The 14,913-nt window shown below is 41.5% G+C and overlaps 1 protein-coding gene across 1 annotated transcript in view; it reads right to left on the minus strand.

Annotated features, from left to right (window-relative positions):
* The window catches only part of LRP2 (LDL receptor related protein 2), a gene marked incomplete at both ends in the record, with an annotated part of 187,744 nt that extends 173,033 nt beyond the window's left edge, over window positions 1-14,711 (minus strand). Inside the window, one exon of the mRNA XM_084230097.1 lies at window positions 14,633-14,711. Coding sequence (XP_084086223.1) covers window positions 14,633-14,711 — 79 coding nt within the window. The remainder of the gene's footprint in view (window positions 1-14,632) is intronic.
* Between the last annotated feature and the right edge of the window lie 202 nt (window positions 14,712-14,913).

Raw genomic sequence — 14,913 nt, forward strand, 5'->3', positions numbered from 1 at the left:
TGAGTTGCAAAGGTATCAACCTCTGAAATAAGATCACCTTATGATATGAGACTTTGATTGCCTACAGAGGCACTATCTTCCTTATCTATCACAGTGATAACATGATAAAATAAGGGTTCCAGGTACAAATCTTGGTTCCACTTAGTAGATATATGGCTTTGGGAAATTTATTTCTCCTGTTTTTGCCTTGGTCCTTTGTCCATAATATTTGGACTGCTAATGAAGAAGTAGATAAACTAACACCTGTACGACAGCTTAAGATAGTGTAGATACTTAGAAAGCACTCCAAAAATTATTTTAGGTTGTTTCCCCCAACTTCTTCCATTTATGGATGTATCTGAGTCATTTTCCTGTCTCTAACTAATTTAGTCATGGTTGCACATGCAATCCCTGAAAGAATGGGATCCAAAATGAAAAGATTGTGCCCAGAGCACAAGTGGTGTTGGGCATTTTTCAACAGGCTGGGGCCCTCTTTAGTTGGGCTGATTTTTCCTTCATTCATCAGAAACAAGACTCATGAATGTCCCGACTTGACATGTGATGTTCTTTGCACCACAGTCTACACCGCCTTCCTGAGTTGGGAAACCACTCCCTCTTCAAAGAGGGTCTTTTGTCTGATCAAGGCTGTTTTCACTGCACCATGGTCTCAGACAGCTTTCTTTTGTGTTCTGTTTAAACAGAGAATGACAGTCCGCTAACATAACTAAACAAAACTTAAACTGAAAACTTAGGCTTATCTTTTTGTAAAAGCTACTGTATCAAATCTGCCCTAAAAATAGGAGAATGACCCATTCTATATGTATAGGGGATTCTCACAAAGTAACCATGTGTCTGGGATGGAAGTCAAAAAGACTGATGTAGAATCAGTTACTCTCAAAGGCATTGAGAATCACCAGTAAGCGGGGGAAGAGGGGGGTGTAAAGCAGTAAGCAGAGGAAAGTGGAGAGTCAAATGGAGTAAAATAGCATTGCTAAGCCACTGGTTTGATAGAATTATTTTCTCCATCAGGACCTTGAAGGGGGTCTCCAGGAGCCTGGGAAGAATTAAGGGCTGGCAATACCAGGGACAAAGTGATAAGCTAAGTACACCCCTTTTTTAGCTTTTGCATCTATGCTAGCATCTATATACCCACTGTTTCAACTTACACTCACTTATTTAGCCCTATTTTGGCAGAAATAAAAATCCCTGACCTTATAGAATTTATATCTAAAGGAAGACAAAAGTAAATAACTCAATTAAATACATTATGTCAGATGGTGACTGGTGTAATGAAGAAAGTAAATTAGGAAAGAATCAGGGAAGGCCACATTGAGAAAGTGACTTATGAGCAAAGACCTGTAGGAACTGAGGAACAATAAAAATTGTTCACTATATTGAGGAAAAAAACTAGGAGAGAGAAGGAAATGAGGTCAGGAGATAAAGTGGAAGCCTAACGGTTAGGCCTTGCAGACTATTATAATAAGGACTCAGACTCTATGAGATGGGAGGCAATAGCAGACCCAGAGAGGCACCCAGGTTCCCCTTCAAAAAAGGACCAGCTGCAGGGAAGGACTTTCTACCTGCACTTGCTCTGTTGATGTATATACCTCAGTTGCAGAAAGGCAACTTGCCCCTGGTCCTTCCCTTCCAAGGCAGCCCACATCTAGTGACTGAGGAAGGTGTTTCAGCCTGACACAGAACACTGTCATAAGCAACTCTTGCTTCAGAGTCCCACTCTGGGTTGATCTTATCACAGTTCAATTTGTTTCACTACTCACTACTATTTCCTAGCCATCAGACATTGATCTTAATCACTTACACTCCAAACTCCATCTCAGCATCCATTTCTAGACAATCCAATTTATGTGTGACAGAAACCATTGGAAATTTTGAGCAGAGGAGTGACATGTTCTGATGTTTTAAAATGATGTGAGAGTAAAAAGTATGAGACAGAAGGGAAGCAAGGGTATCAGTAAGGAAGCTATTGCAATAATCCAGGCAGAAGAAGACTGGATTAGTGTGGTAGCAGTAAAGATGATGCAAAGTTAATGGATTCTAGATAGATTTTCAAGGTTAAAACAATAGAATTTTCTGGTCAATTGAATGTGAAATTAAAAAAGAGGAGTCAAAGCAAACTCCAAGTTTTGAAGTCTGAGCATGGATGAAGTAGTCATCACTAAGATGGGAAAGTATGTGGAAAGCAGGCTTGGGTCAGTAGTGGAGATCAGGAGTTCAGTGTCAGGCATAAGTCTCAGAAACAACAATGAAACAGTCAGAGGGCTATTTCAAATAAGCAGGTGGATATATGCATCTGGAATTTAGGGAAATTATCTGTATTAAATAAATTTGGAATGATCATTGGATTTGACAACATGGAGGTCACCAGTGACCATAGCAAAAGAACGATCTGTCAAAGGTGGAGGGAAAACACTTGAATGGTCCTGAGATTAGTTCCATGAATTTATATTGAGACCAACATAGTTTTATGGTTTTCTCCTGCCACTTCTTGTTACACTATTTAAAATCATGCCTGAAATATATTACATAGAAAACCTGATCTCTTTGGAGCAAACTTATACTATTATACTTTTAGCTACAGAGAGAGACATGGAGAACTAGATTTAACCAGGACTAGAGTTGTACAAAGCACAAGAGAACAAGTTAAAGGAACAAGACAGCTGAGGGTATAAGCAAGGAAATTATTCTAATGATGGGTCATAAAATATAAGATGAGGGGCCTCTCCTGGTGGCGCAGCAGTTGAGCGCTGGGCTGCAAAGCTGCCCGCAGCCTCTGCGGTGCCGGTTCAATCCCCGGCCACCTGAGAGAGTCCCACATGGCTCGACAGACCTCTCCTGCCATGCCTGCTGCTCCCCTCAGCAGTGTATTTCGTCAGTCTGCCTGTTCTGTTCCCCGCTCTGGCTCTGGTGAATTCTCTCACCCTCCCATGCTTCTGACTGTACCCAGTGCTTGTATGTATAAATAAATAAATAAATAAATAAATAAATAAATAAATAAATAAATAAATAAATAAATAAATAAATCTTTTATATATATATATATAAGATGAGGAAATAAATAACTAATGGATTTGATGGATAGTGAAGAAGCACTAGGATCAACAGACTAAGTACAAGTAGCGTCAAGAAAGAGCTGGGATTAGGACGTAAATGAAATGATTACCAGGTTTTCTGTCAATTCCAGCCAAGGAATAAATGATTGCTCTATATGCCTTATGTGCTCTGTCCTGAGATGAACCTCTGACTTGGGTGAAAAAGGTTCAGAACACCTCCAACAGAAACTAAGAAATTAAGGTTCTTAAAGTGAAAGGAAGAGCTTCAACAGTGTCCAGGGCAATAGAAAAGAATACAATTAAGATACAAGCAGGGCCTCCCTGGTGGCACAGGGAGTTAAGACGTAATCTATGAAGCTGTCCACAGCCTCTGCCGCATGAGTTCGATCCCCAGCCAGCCAGGGAGCAACCCACATGGTGCAGCAGACCTCTCCTGACTCGCCCACTGCTCCCTTCAGCAGTGTATTTCAGTCAGTCTGCCTGTTCTGCTCCTCACTCTGTCTCTGGTGATCCTCTCACCTCCCACACCTCTGGCTTGTACCCCAGTTCTTGTATACATGGATAAATAGTCGTTAAAAAAAAAAAATACACGCTGTGGTAATATGAAGGGATTGTCATCTTGGCCAGGAAAGGAAATGTCCAGGGTAAGGGGGGGAGGGGAAAGGTGGATAGGAGGAGATTTCTTCATATCACCCTTATATGTAAGAGTATTTTTCTTTATTACTATAGCTACCTTTTAACATCCCATCTCAAAAGAAAGAATATATTTAGCTTAACTGCCACTGGAAGGAATCTGGTGTGGCAAGTTAGTTCACCTCTGCGTTTCAGCTTACAAAATTAAAAAATGACTGCAGTTACCTAGACCAGTTGTCCCCAAGTTGTTCAAACATCAGAATCACCTGGAAACACTAAAAAATAGATTCACATACTCGTGAGTGTGGGGTTTAGCCTAAGAAGCTATACTTTTTTAAACTCCCCAGGTGATTGTGATAATATAGCAAGTTTGGGGAGCTAGCTAACTTCTATCTAGGGTTTTTAGAAATCTCAGCATTCTATAAATTGTGATAAAATAATGCTTTTGAGAATATACTCAAAGTTGAATTCTCCTTAGATACTATCAAGAAAACTTGCAGTCCCATTTACCCTAGCAGCTATAATATAACACTATGAGAAGCCAGACTGAAACAAAGCTGAAACCTAGAGGAGAGTCAAGAAAAACACAAAGAAACAGAACTGGAGCCCTGAGAGCACCTCACCTGAACCCCATTCTGTCTCAGAAGTTTTTATTTACATAAGCCAAAAAATGCCCTTTATTGTTTAAGTCAGAATGAGGTAGGTTTTCTGCTCCTTGTTTTTTACAACAAGAAGTATCCTCCATACCCTTTTCACATCAAAAGTAACCCACTAAACTAGTACATGCTATCATTTCCTTTGATGAGACTGCTTTTTAGTGAGATTAAAATGTCGGTAAGATTGACATATTTCACATCAAAAACATCCATCCTTAAATTGAACTTTGAGGATTTTCCTATGTAATAAATCATTTTGATTTTCTAGCCTTTACTCAGAAAAAGCGCTCCTATTTGAGATTTAAAAAAGCAGCAGAACAAGGCCCAAAGTGATAAGCAAACCTCTGACGCACTAAGGTGGGATGTTTTATATGGAAATCCAAAAAAAAATTAAACATATCAGCACTGCAGCTACTGCCTTCCCCTTTTTTTCAGATTTAATCAACTTAAAAACAGGGTTCCTGCTATAGCCAACAAAAGTGGATATGTTGTTACTAAATGAGAATCAGTAGATCAGTGAGTAAAGGTTTATTTCAAAGTTACTGAGCAGCTTCATGTATTGACTTCATGTAGTGACTTTATTGACTGATGGTATATAAATTAAAGGAGACCTATAGTATTACTTACAAACTCGGATCTCAAGATCTGGACAATAAACAAGTCACTGTATCCATGGCAACAGTGGCTTAACTTTTCAATGCACAGAATTGTAATTACATTTTCTCCTTTCATTCATTTCTCACTGTTTCCAATAACCTTGGAAGTCAGGCATGACCTGAGGGTTAATGACCAAAAGCACAGAGATTTCAATGCAAAATTTCACATGTCTAATCTGTCACTTCTTTAAAGAGACTTATATTAGTCCTGTAAATATAAAAGCTAACCATTTACTTTTGAATGATAATGTTTCCATTTTCTTAGCACATGCTATTATAAATAAGAGTAAAGACTGCCAAAATAGCCATGAACATAGAGGATGTATATTTGGCATTTCTGAATTAATCCAGTCATATATGAAAAATACCTGTTGTAGCAACTATAGAAAAAGTGCCTAGGTTAAAGGCTATGGACTCCTGGATTTGCACAACATGAATTTTGCCTTCACAGAAGCCATGTTTACATCTCCCAACCCTTCTCTCTATCATATGTTCATAACGGAGGTCTAGGGCCTAGCAAAGGGACAAAGTCATTGGAATATAAACAAGGCAGCAGAGGAAGTTGAAAAAGGAGCAAGGTCCTAAAATTCACTGAAAGGTGAAATCGTCCAACAGAATCAAAAGCTCCTAATATCTGCTCTCTGAGCTCATGTTCCAGAACTTTCCTGTCCATCACAAAGAATCCTTTTGACTACAAATAAACCTCAAAGTGCTTCTTTCTCCTGTTTTTCTAAACTTACTGTTGCAACACAATCACATTAACAAAGAGCATCATGACCTCGCCTTAATGTTTCCACATTCAGTTCATTGAGTTATCCCAGCACTGCCTGTTCTTAAGACTTATTTCTATAACCCTTTCAGGGCTGTCATCATATATAAAGTGATAATAACATCAGCTAGTTTTATCTAGTAAGGTGTTCTAGACACCTGCTGCTTTTACAGTTTACCACCCCTCTCCTGGTAACCTTATCCCAACTTCCTTCAGAGTCCCATCCTTAGTTCATGACTTCAGCAACTGAACATGTAAGTAGCGCCTAAGCAATGGGCACATTTCATAGGCCTAAATAGAGTGACTGGTTCTTCAATAAGCTTATGGCCTAAACAGAGCCCCAAGATGCAACTGAGACTTACTGGAAACAATAAAGACAAAAGCTCTTGCACTTTCCCACTGGACACGATATGAAAGAATGAGGCCCCAGAATAGTCACCTAACACCAGAGGAGAACACATTTGAGAACATAGTCAGGCAGTAGAATGAGAAACCAGGTCTTCTTGAGATAGGCTGAGGTCCCATTTTATATTAAGTTGAACCAAATGAAATTACTAAGTCATTGACCATCAATGTCTTAGAAAAACAGCAATCCCATATGGTTCAACCTAATAACTATCTTTCCAATTATGTGTTTTTAAAATTTTCCTGTTTAGCTTCATGCAGTTTAACCTAGGTTTCTCTCATTTACAAAACACAGGAGTTCTATAACATTATTGTAGCCACTAAAATGATATATAAGTATGACAGTGCATGTTTCAAAAGATCATTTATTTTATTTTTTTTTTATAGAGGCATTTTTTTATTTATTTATTTGTTTGTTTGTTTTGTTTATACATGCACTGGGTACAGTCAGAAGCGCGGGAGGGTGAGAGAATTCACCAGAGCCAGAGCGGGGAGCAGAGCAGGCAGAAGGACCGAAGTACACTGCTGAGGGGAGCAGCGGGCGGCAGGAGAGGTCTGCGCGCCATGTGGGACCCTCCTCCGGTGGCCGGGGAGCAGCCGGGGATCGAACCAGCGCCGCAGAGGCCGCGGGCAGCTTCGCAACCGAGCGCTCAACCGCTGCGCCACCGGGGAGGCCCAAAAGATCATTTATTTTAAAGAAAGATGGCAAGATACTACAAGATCATCTTCTCCTCAAATTTAGAAAAGGCTAAAATCTTGAAGATGGTAATAATGATAGATAAAAATAAACATGAAACCTCACAGTCTATGAAACATTTCACATTCATTGTCTCATTTAGTTGCCATAAATACCTTGTGAGATAGATGTGTACCCATTTTACAGGTAAGAAAACTGATCCAGGGGTCTGCCTGGTGGCACAGGGGTTAATATCTCAGTGCTATCAAGCTATGGGTAGTCACTGCAGCAAGAGTTTGATGCCCGGCCAGGGAGCTGACTCACATAGTGCAGCAGACCACTCCTGTCTCGCCCACTGCTCCCCTCCCCTGTTCTGCTCCCTACTCTGTCTCTCGAGCGTCCTCTCACCGAGCCCCCTCCCACATGTCTGTCCTACACCCTAGTCCTTGCATGCATAAATAAATAAAAATAAATCTTAAAAAAGGAAAACTGACCCAGAGCTCGAGTTGCCATTTTGAATCCCCACACAGTACCCCTACTCTTAGCTGATCTGCCAAGACCCACTGAGCACCAACCCTAGTCTCTTTTTCTGTTCCAACAAGGTGAAAGAAACCACCATGAATCAGGAGAAACTCTTCTGCATGTGCATTGGTGGGAAAGGTACTGCCCAAACAAAGAAGAAGGTGGTTCACAGAACAGTTCATGGAGTTATCCAGGAACTGACTGCTTTTAAAGACATAACTATCAATATAACATTTTCAAGTCTTTCTTCATATTTAAAGTGAAAATAACATCAACCCATTTTATCTAGTAAGGTGCTCTAAACACCTATTGCTTTTGCAGTTTACCACCATTCATAGAACAGCTAGAGCAAATGATAGAAAACTTCAGTTTTCCTTTAAGAGGTTAAAGGTGGGCCTCCCCGGTGGCGCAGCGGTTGAGCGCTGGATTGCGAAGCTGCCCGCAGCCTCTGCAGCGCCGGTTCGATCCCCAGCTACTCCCCGGCCACCAGAGGAGGGTCCCGCAGGAGGGGTTCGATCCCCAGCTACTCCCCGGCCACCAGAGGAGGGTCCCGCAGGAGGGTCCTGCATGGCACACAGACCTCTCCTGCCGCCCACTGCTCCCCTCAGCAGTGTACTTCGGTCCTTCTGCCTGCTCTGCTCCCCGCTCTGGCTCTGGTGAATTCTCTCACCAGCCCCTGCTTCTGACTGTACCCAGTGCTTGTGTAAATAAATAAATCCTTAAAAAAAAAAAAAGTGGTTAAAGGTAAACAATATCTCTGGTACTGAAGAAGTGAGTATCTTCACAAGCCAAGGAACAGCAATCCACTTTATTATTATTATTGTTATTATTTTATTTATTTATTTATTTATTTACTTATACATACAAGAACTGGGGTGTAGGCCAGAGGTGCAAGGAGTGAGAGGGTTCACCAAACAGAATGGGGAACAGAACAGGCAGACTTTCTGAAATACACTGCTGAGGGGAAGAGCAGACGAGACAGGAGAGGTCTAAAATCTCACATTATTCCCTCTTTGCCTGAGATTGTCAAAAGATTGCTTGAGTACTACTAAAAGTGGAGCTACCATATGAGCCAGCAATTTCACTCCTAGGGATCTACCCCAAGGACAAAAAAACATTAATTCAAAAAGATAATTGTACCTCTATGTTTACTGCAGCACTGTTGACAGTAGGTAAGATACGGAAACAACCCAAATGCCCAAAACTAGATGACTGGATCAAGAAGATGTGATATATATATATACAATGGAATACTGTTCAGCAATCACAGAAAAGATAAACTCATGCCATTAGCGGCAACCTGGAAGGAGCTAGAAGACATCATGCTCAGTGAAATAAGCCAGAAGGAAAAAGAAAAATATCAGATGGTTTCACTTTTAGGAGGAATAAGAGATCCAAATAAGAGATCAGGAAGAAAATAACAATAACAATTGTAATAATAATAAAAACAAATTTAGCAGGCAACCATAAATCAGAGACTTTCTGTGAGGGAGGGGGAGGAAAAGTGATCAAAAAAGGGGAGAGAATAGCACAAGGGACTATCGTGATGGTCCACGAGTGAATTGGTGGTGGGAATTTTATGGGGAACACACAATGATGTAAGATATATAAATAAATAAATAATTAATTACAGTTTAAAAAGAAATTGCTTAAGTAACATTTGCATGGAACGCGAAGAGATACTATTAAGGGCAAAATCAAACTTTATTGGACAAAAATATCTAACTTTGTTTATGATATTTCAAAACAACTACCAATCTGGTAATTTTCAAGCAGAAGCCAGAGTTCTGAGGTTGAAACATGTCAAATGTTTCTAATGTTGGCGAGATGCAGGCCAGGATTATTAGGAACTAGTGAATGGATGTCTAGCTTAAAACCTTAAATACAAAGTCATGATTCATTTTATCTGTGATATCTATACTCCACTTTTCAGTTCTCATCCTTCTTTAACTTTCTGTCATATTGATGCTACTGACTCACCAGTACATTATACCACAGTAGTGACAATTTCCAAAATTCTTCAAGACCACACAGTTAATAGGATATAATATAATCATTTAAGTTATGCCAACAAAGACTCCATTAAACTCATTTTCGCCATACTAGACCTCGGCTTCATAGTTAGTACGTTCTTATTATACTTCCTACTCTCCTTATTCTAACTAGTAACAGAAACCCCATCACCAATACAGTGTGCTTGTAGTCATAGAGGAAACACACCTAAGTTCTTTTTTTTTTACATGTCCTTGTGTTTATTTTTTTTAATATTTTATTTTATAATTCTTATATCATTTTTTCATTTTTGCACAATGTATGCATTTTCATTTTGGTTATATTCCCCATACAATTGCACTCCCCCCCCTTATTTTGACTCTAATCCTTCCTTTCCCCACATTCCCTCTATTGTATCTCTGGTTTATAGTTGCTTGTTGATTTTGATTTTTACTTTGTATTAATTTGCTTTTTTTCCTGGTCCCTTATTTAGGTTTTCTAAATTCCTGCTATGAGTGAGACCATCTGGTATTTTTCTTTTTCTTTCTGGCTTATTTCACTGAGCATGATCCCTTCCAGCTCCATCCATGTTGCTGCAAATTGCATGTTTATCATTTTTGAATGCTGAGTAATATTCCATGGTGTATAGGTACCACATCTTCTTGATCCAGTCATCTATTTGGGGGCATTTGGGTTGTTTCCAAAGCTTAGCTATTGTGAATAGTGCTCCTATAAACATAGGGGTGCAGGTGCCCTTTGGAATATATGTTTCTGTGTCATTTGGGTAAATACCTAGGAGAACACACCTAAGTTCTTGATATTGTTATTATTTTAAATGATAAAAAAATTTAACTAAGCATCTTTTAAATGCTGTCAGTATTCTTAAGTGCCTGCTGAGAGAACATGGACAATGATTAACTATAGCCTAATAATTATCTTAAATAAGACTGAGCACGTAGTCATGCAGCAGCCTGCACTGCAAAACTCAAAGATGTTCAGGAATGTGCTTTAATTGCCTAAGATTTTGAAAACTGGATCCAGAGATATGATCTTTGAGGTTGGGATACTGACCTGGCTTAAGTTCTGAGCCAAGTAGAAAGTACATGGCCCATGGTGCAAAAACCAAGGTGACCATTTTTTTTTTTTAAGGAAGATTCACCAAAGTCATTATTTCATCATACTTTGCCTGATTGGATTAGTCAGGATAAACAAAAAGGAGTCTAGAAATATTCTCATACAACCAAGTAGGAATAATTAGAGGGTGTGTATCTAAAAATGATTAAGTAGAAAGATGGAATTCAGAGGCTTCCAATTCAGATAGCTCTATCAACCTGTCACTTGCCTTTAGGCAAGCCATTTAACTCACCCTCTCTTAGCTCTTTTCAATCACCTTACCCTCTCCCCAGGTTAAGTTAGGTATCTATAATTAATGTAAGTAGACCAGTTGATATCTAAGATTTCCTTCAGCTATAAAAATCTAAGTCTCTATTAAAACAGGATAAGCACATGATTGAAGGCAATTTAGGCAGAAACCCTATAATAACTGGCAAGGAAGAATGTCAATCAGCAAAAGAGAAGCCAACAGTTATAGATAAAAGCAGCAGAGTATTACAGCTCTATGATGGAACCAAATTGTTGTGTGTTTGTAATTAGCCCCACAATCCTCTCTCCCCCTGCACCTCTGGCCTGTACCCCAGTTCTTATATGCATAAATAAATAAATCTTTTAAAAAAAAACCCTGGGCCTCCCCAGTGGCACAGCAGGTTGAGCTCAGCGCTGTGAAGCTGTCCGCAGCCTCTGCAGTGCGGGTTGAATTCCCGGCCGGCCAGGGAGATTCCCACACGGTGTGGCAGATCTCGCCTGTCTTGCCCGCTGTAGTATATTTCAGTCAGTCTGCCCATTCTGCAACCCGCTCTGTCTCTGGTGAAAACTCTCTCTCTCTCACACACACACACACACATACACACACACACATACACCCCAGTGCTTCTGGCCTATATCCCAGCTCTTGCATAAAAATAAATAAATCTTTAAAAAAAAAAAGAGAGAGAGAGAGAATTCCCTAATTCTTCAAAGTTTAGGGAATAATGTTAAATACTTTACTATGTGCAAAAAAGAGTGTGTTACTTTTAATGTTGATTAATATAATAAAACTAGCTATAGGTTATGACTGCCTCTATGTGCCTTAGACTGCATGCTAAGCACTGTTATAAAATGTCATAGAATAGATTCTCTTATTATATCAATTTTGCAGATAAGGAATCTGAGCCATGGAAAGTTAAGGGCTTTCTGAGGACATTTAGCTAGTGGTGAAGCTCTTACTATAATGCAGATCTCTTCACTCCAGAGTTCAGGTGTTCCCAAACTTTTTTCCTAAAAAACCATTACACAAAATATAAGGAAAATGCAAATAACTTGTATCTACAGGTATCCTGCAATTTTTTCCTAAAAAGATTAACTATAGAACAGATTTCTTTGCCAACTTCTATTGATACACTTACAGTAAGATCTTACCTAAAATGTGATGCTAAAATAGGGACACTTACAATATCATCATACTTATCTGGTAAGTCAGAATCAATACAACAGGAATCTAGAGATCTCATTAGCTTTCCAACTAAGGACACAGAGAAAATATAAGAAAAAATAATCAAATAGCAAGACCAGGAGTGATGATACTTGAGTTCAAGTCAGTTTCTAAAAAAATTCCACAAATAGGGAGCAGGAGTTGGATTTTACCTGATGTGGCAAGACTTGCAAGTGTCCCTCAGTGTCTATAGTGCCCTCGCACACAGATGGTAACTCAGCAAGCATGACATTTTCAGTTCATAAGAAAAGAGACAGACACCAACATACTAAAGAGGTTTAGAGTATAGTCTCTGGAGTCAGAATCTCCTGGATATGTCTCAAAGCTCTGCTATTTTCCTAACACTGTGAGCTTGTGCAAGTTAATTAAGTTCTCTGTGCCTCCATTTCCCATCTGTAAATTAGGGACAGCAAAAGGACTTACTTCAAACGCGTTTTACAAAGATTGGGTGACTACATGTAAAGTACGTAGAAGACCTGCACATATACATGTTACTGCAATAGTCCATTCCCCCCTTATCTTCAGTGGTTTTAGTTATCTGGAGCCTACCCCAGTGGGAAAGTACTTCCTACATTAAGATAGTTTTCAAAAGAGAGAGAGAGAAAGGGAGCCCACATTCACATACCTTTTATTACAGTATATTATTATAATTGCTCTATTTTATTCTTACCTGTTAATCTCTTACTATGACTAATTTATCAACTAAACCTTATCATAGGTATTATGTATCAATAATATATATATATATATATAGGGTATTAGATTATACAAGGTTTCAGACATCCATAGGCCATCTTGCAACAAATCCCCCTACGGTAAGGTGGTGTACTGTACATTATCATATATTATTATAGAATGGGGGATAGACAGATATAAACTATCAAGAAAAGTAAGCACAGTTTATTTGGTGACAAAATCATCCATCCGTGGGAAAGAACATCTGACTGTATGGGGACAGCCCCCATGAATCTGGATAAGATTCCCTTTTGCCTGGCACTGAAAGAAATATAGTCAAGTAAACCTAAAGCTAGTTTAGGATATACGGTATATATAACCTTGAGCACTGAACAAACCCTCCACAATAATAATAAATCCTCCTTCTGTGATAACAACTTAAGAAAAGGTGCTCAAAGGAAGAATTATTAATCGTCTCCACACTTCCTCACCTCCCTTTCAAAGATTTTTACAAGACCAGTGGGGTTTGCTGGAGTTTCCAAACTTCTTCCCAGGAAATCTGAAATGGGTACTGCTAGGAGTCGCTGTATAATTACCTAGTTGATTCCCTCTAAGGAGCTTACGCTAAGAATTGAGGAAAGAAAGCAGATTAACCATTTGAATACATGCCACGGCCCATCCACAAGCCCTCTCCTCTCTCCTCCATAAATGGGGGCTTCTACAATCCCCACCCTTCAGCCCCAATATGTGATCCAGGGAAATCAATTTATTGCTTTGGCTAATCCTACAACAATAGGGGTTTCATTTTCATTGTAGGGCAATTAAGTTGTCCGACGGAAAGCAAAGGAGGGGGAGGGAGGGAGGTTGGGGAACTCTCCCATCCCCACAGACAGATTAGTGCCCGTGGAGGCAGCAGCGTCCGTTCCGTCTGTCTAGCGGTGGGTCACACGCCGCTCGCAGCTGCTACCTAGCAACGCAAAGCCGGAGAGAGAGAGCTCGCCGGATTCCCTGCCTCCTCCGAGCCCTCGCCATTCATCCTGGGTTCCTCTCGCGTCTTTCTCGCCTTCTCCCTCTCGCTCCTCTCGCTCAGTCTTCAAGCTCCTCCTCTGCTCACTCTTCCTCTTAATTTGCTTGTCTTCCTTTCTCTCTTCCTCGCGTACTAATTTTATGCACCTCACTTCTTTCTCCCTATTTCCCTTGCCTAGTTCCATAAAAATGTAAACTCTCCAACAACTTAAGAGAAGCTACCAGGGCTTCATACTAGAAACTTTCTGCATTCGAGCCCTCAAAACTGTAGCTAAGCAGACGGGCCCCATTCATCAACACAAAAGATCCCCCCACACCCCTTACCCGCCTGGAAAAGAAAACTCTTCAAGAAAGCGCTCCGGTATATCATTCGCTCCCTCGGCCAATCCCACCCCTCCGTCTTATCTTGGCTCGTAAATGATCTCTATCGAGATGCAGTCTCTTGGGGGTCACCGCGGGACCAAGTTTCGCTGGCGTTTTCAGGCTGGGCTGGGGTTAGGGGGTGGGGGGTGGAGGTGGAGTTCTAGTCCTCAGCCCTGGGCGTGAAAAGAGATTCCCCCTGCGGGGCACTGCAGGTGGAAAACTTCGCACCCAGTAGCGCCGTTCAGTCCTGGAAAGAATAAATCAGTGGAGGGAGTAGGTTGTGCGCTCGCGGGGAAGACCCTCAGTCTCCGGATTCCAACTCCAAAGTGCTTTCCAGAAGGCCCGGGGCAAACCCCCGTGGGAACAAAGACGGGATCCCCGTGAGGGTGCGCTGTCACCGAAACTCGCGGGGCTGCTTTCTCAAGTTGGCTGCTGCTAAGTTCCGCGGCGGGAGTAGGAGGGGCGCTCCCGCTCGCCCCTATCTGGGCAACCTGAGCGCCCCTGGGGGAGCGGCTCCGGCGCCGGCGCCCTGCCCTGGCCCCTACCCTGCTGCGACCCCCTCCGCCCGCCCTCAGACTCGAACCTGCCACGGCCCGTGGAACTCAAGACGGCTGGCGCTTACCCTGACCAGTGGCCCGCTCCAGGCAGGCGGCGAAAGCCAGCAGCAGCGTGCACGCCGCCGCCGCCGCCCGGCGCTCCATGCCCAGCCACCGTCCGGCCTCGCGGTTCCTTCCCCGGAGGTGGGCGCGCGTCGCACACGCACCAGCAGCGCCTCTGCCTAGCGCTCCTTTACGCCGGCACCTCGGCGGGCTCCTGGTATATGGAAAACGGCCCCGGCGCCCCAGGCATCCCGTTTTCTACCCGCGCCAGTCCCCACCCTCCAGACTGTGCATAAAGCCCTTT

Source organism: Talpa europaea, assembly GCF_964194135.1.
Source record: "Talpa europaea genome assembly, chromosome: 1".
NCBI classification, from domain to species: domain Eukaryota; kingdom Metazoa; phylum Chordata; class Mammalia; order Eulipotyphla; family Talpidae; genus Talpa; species Talpa europaea.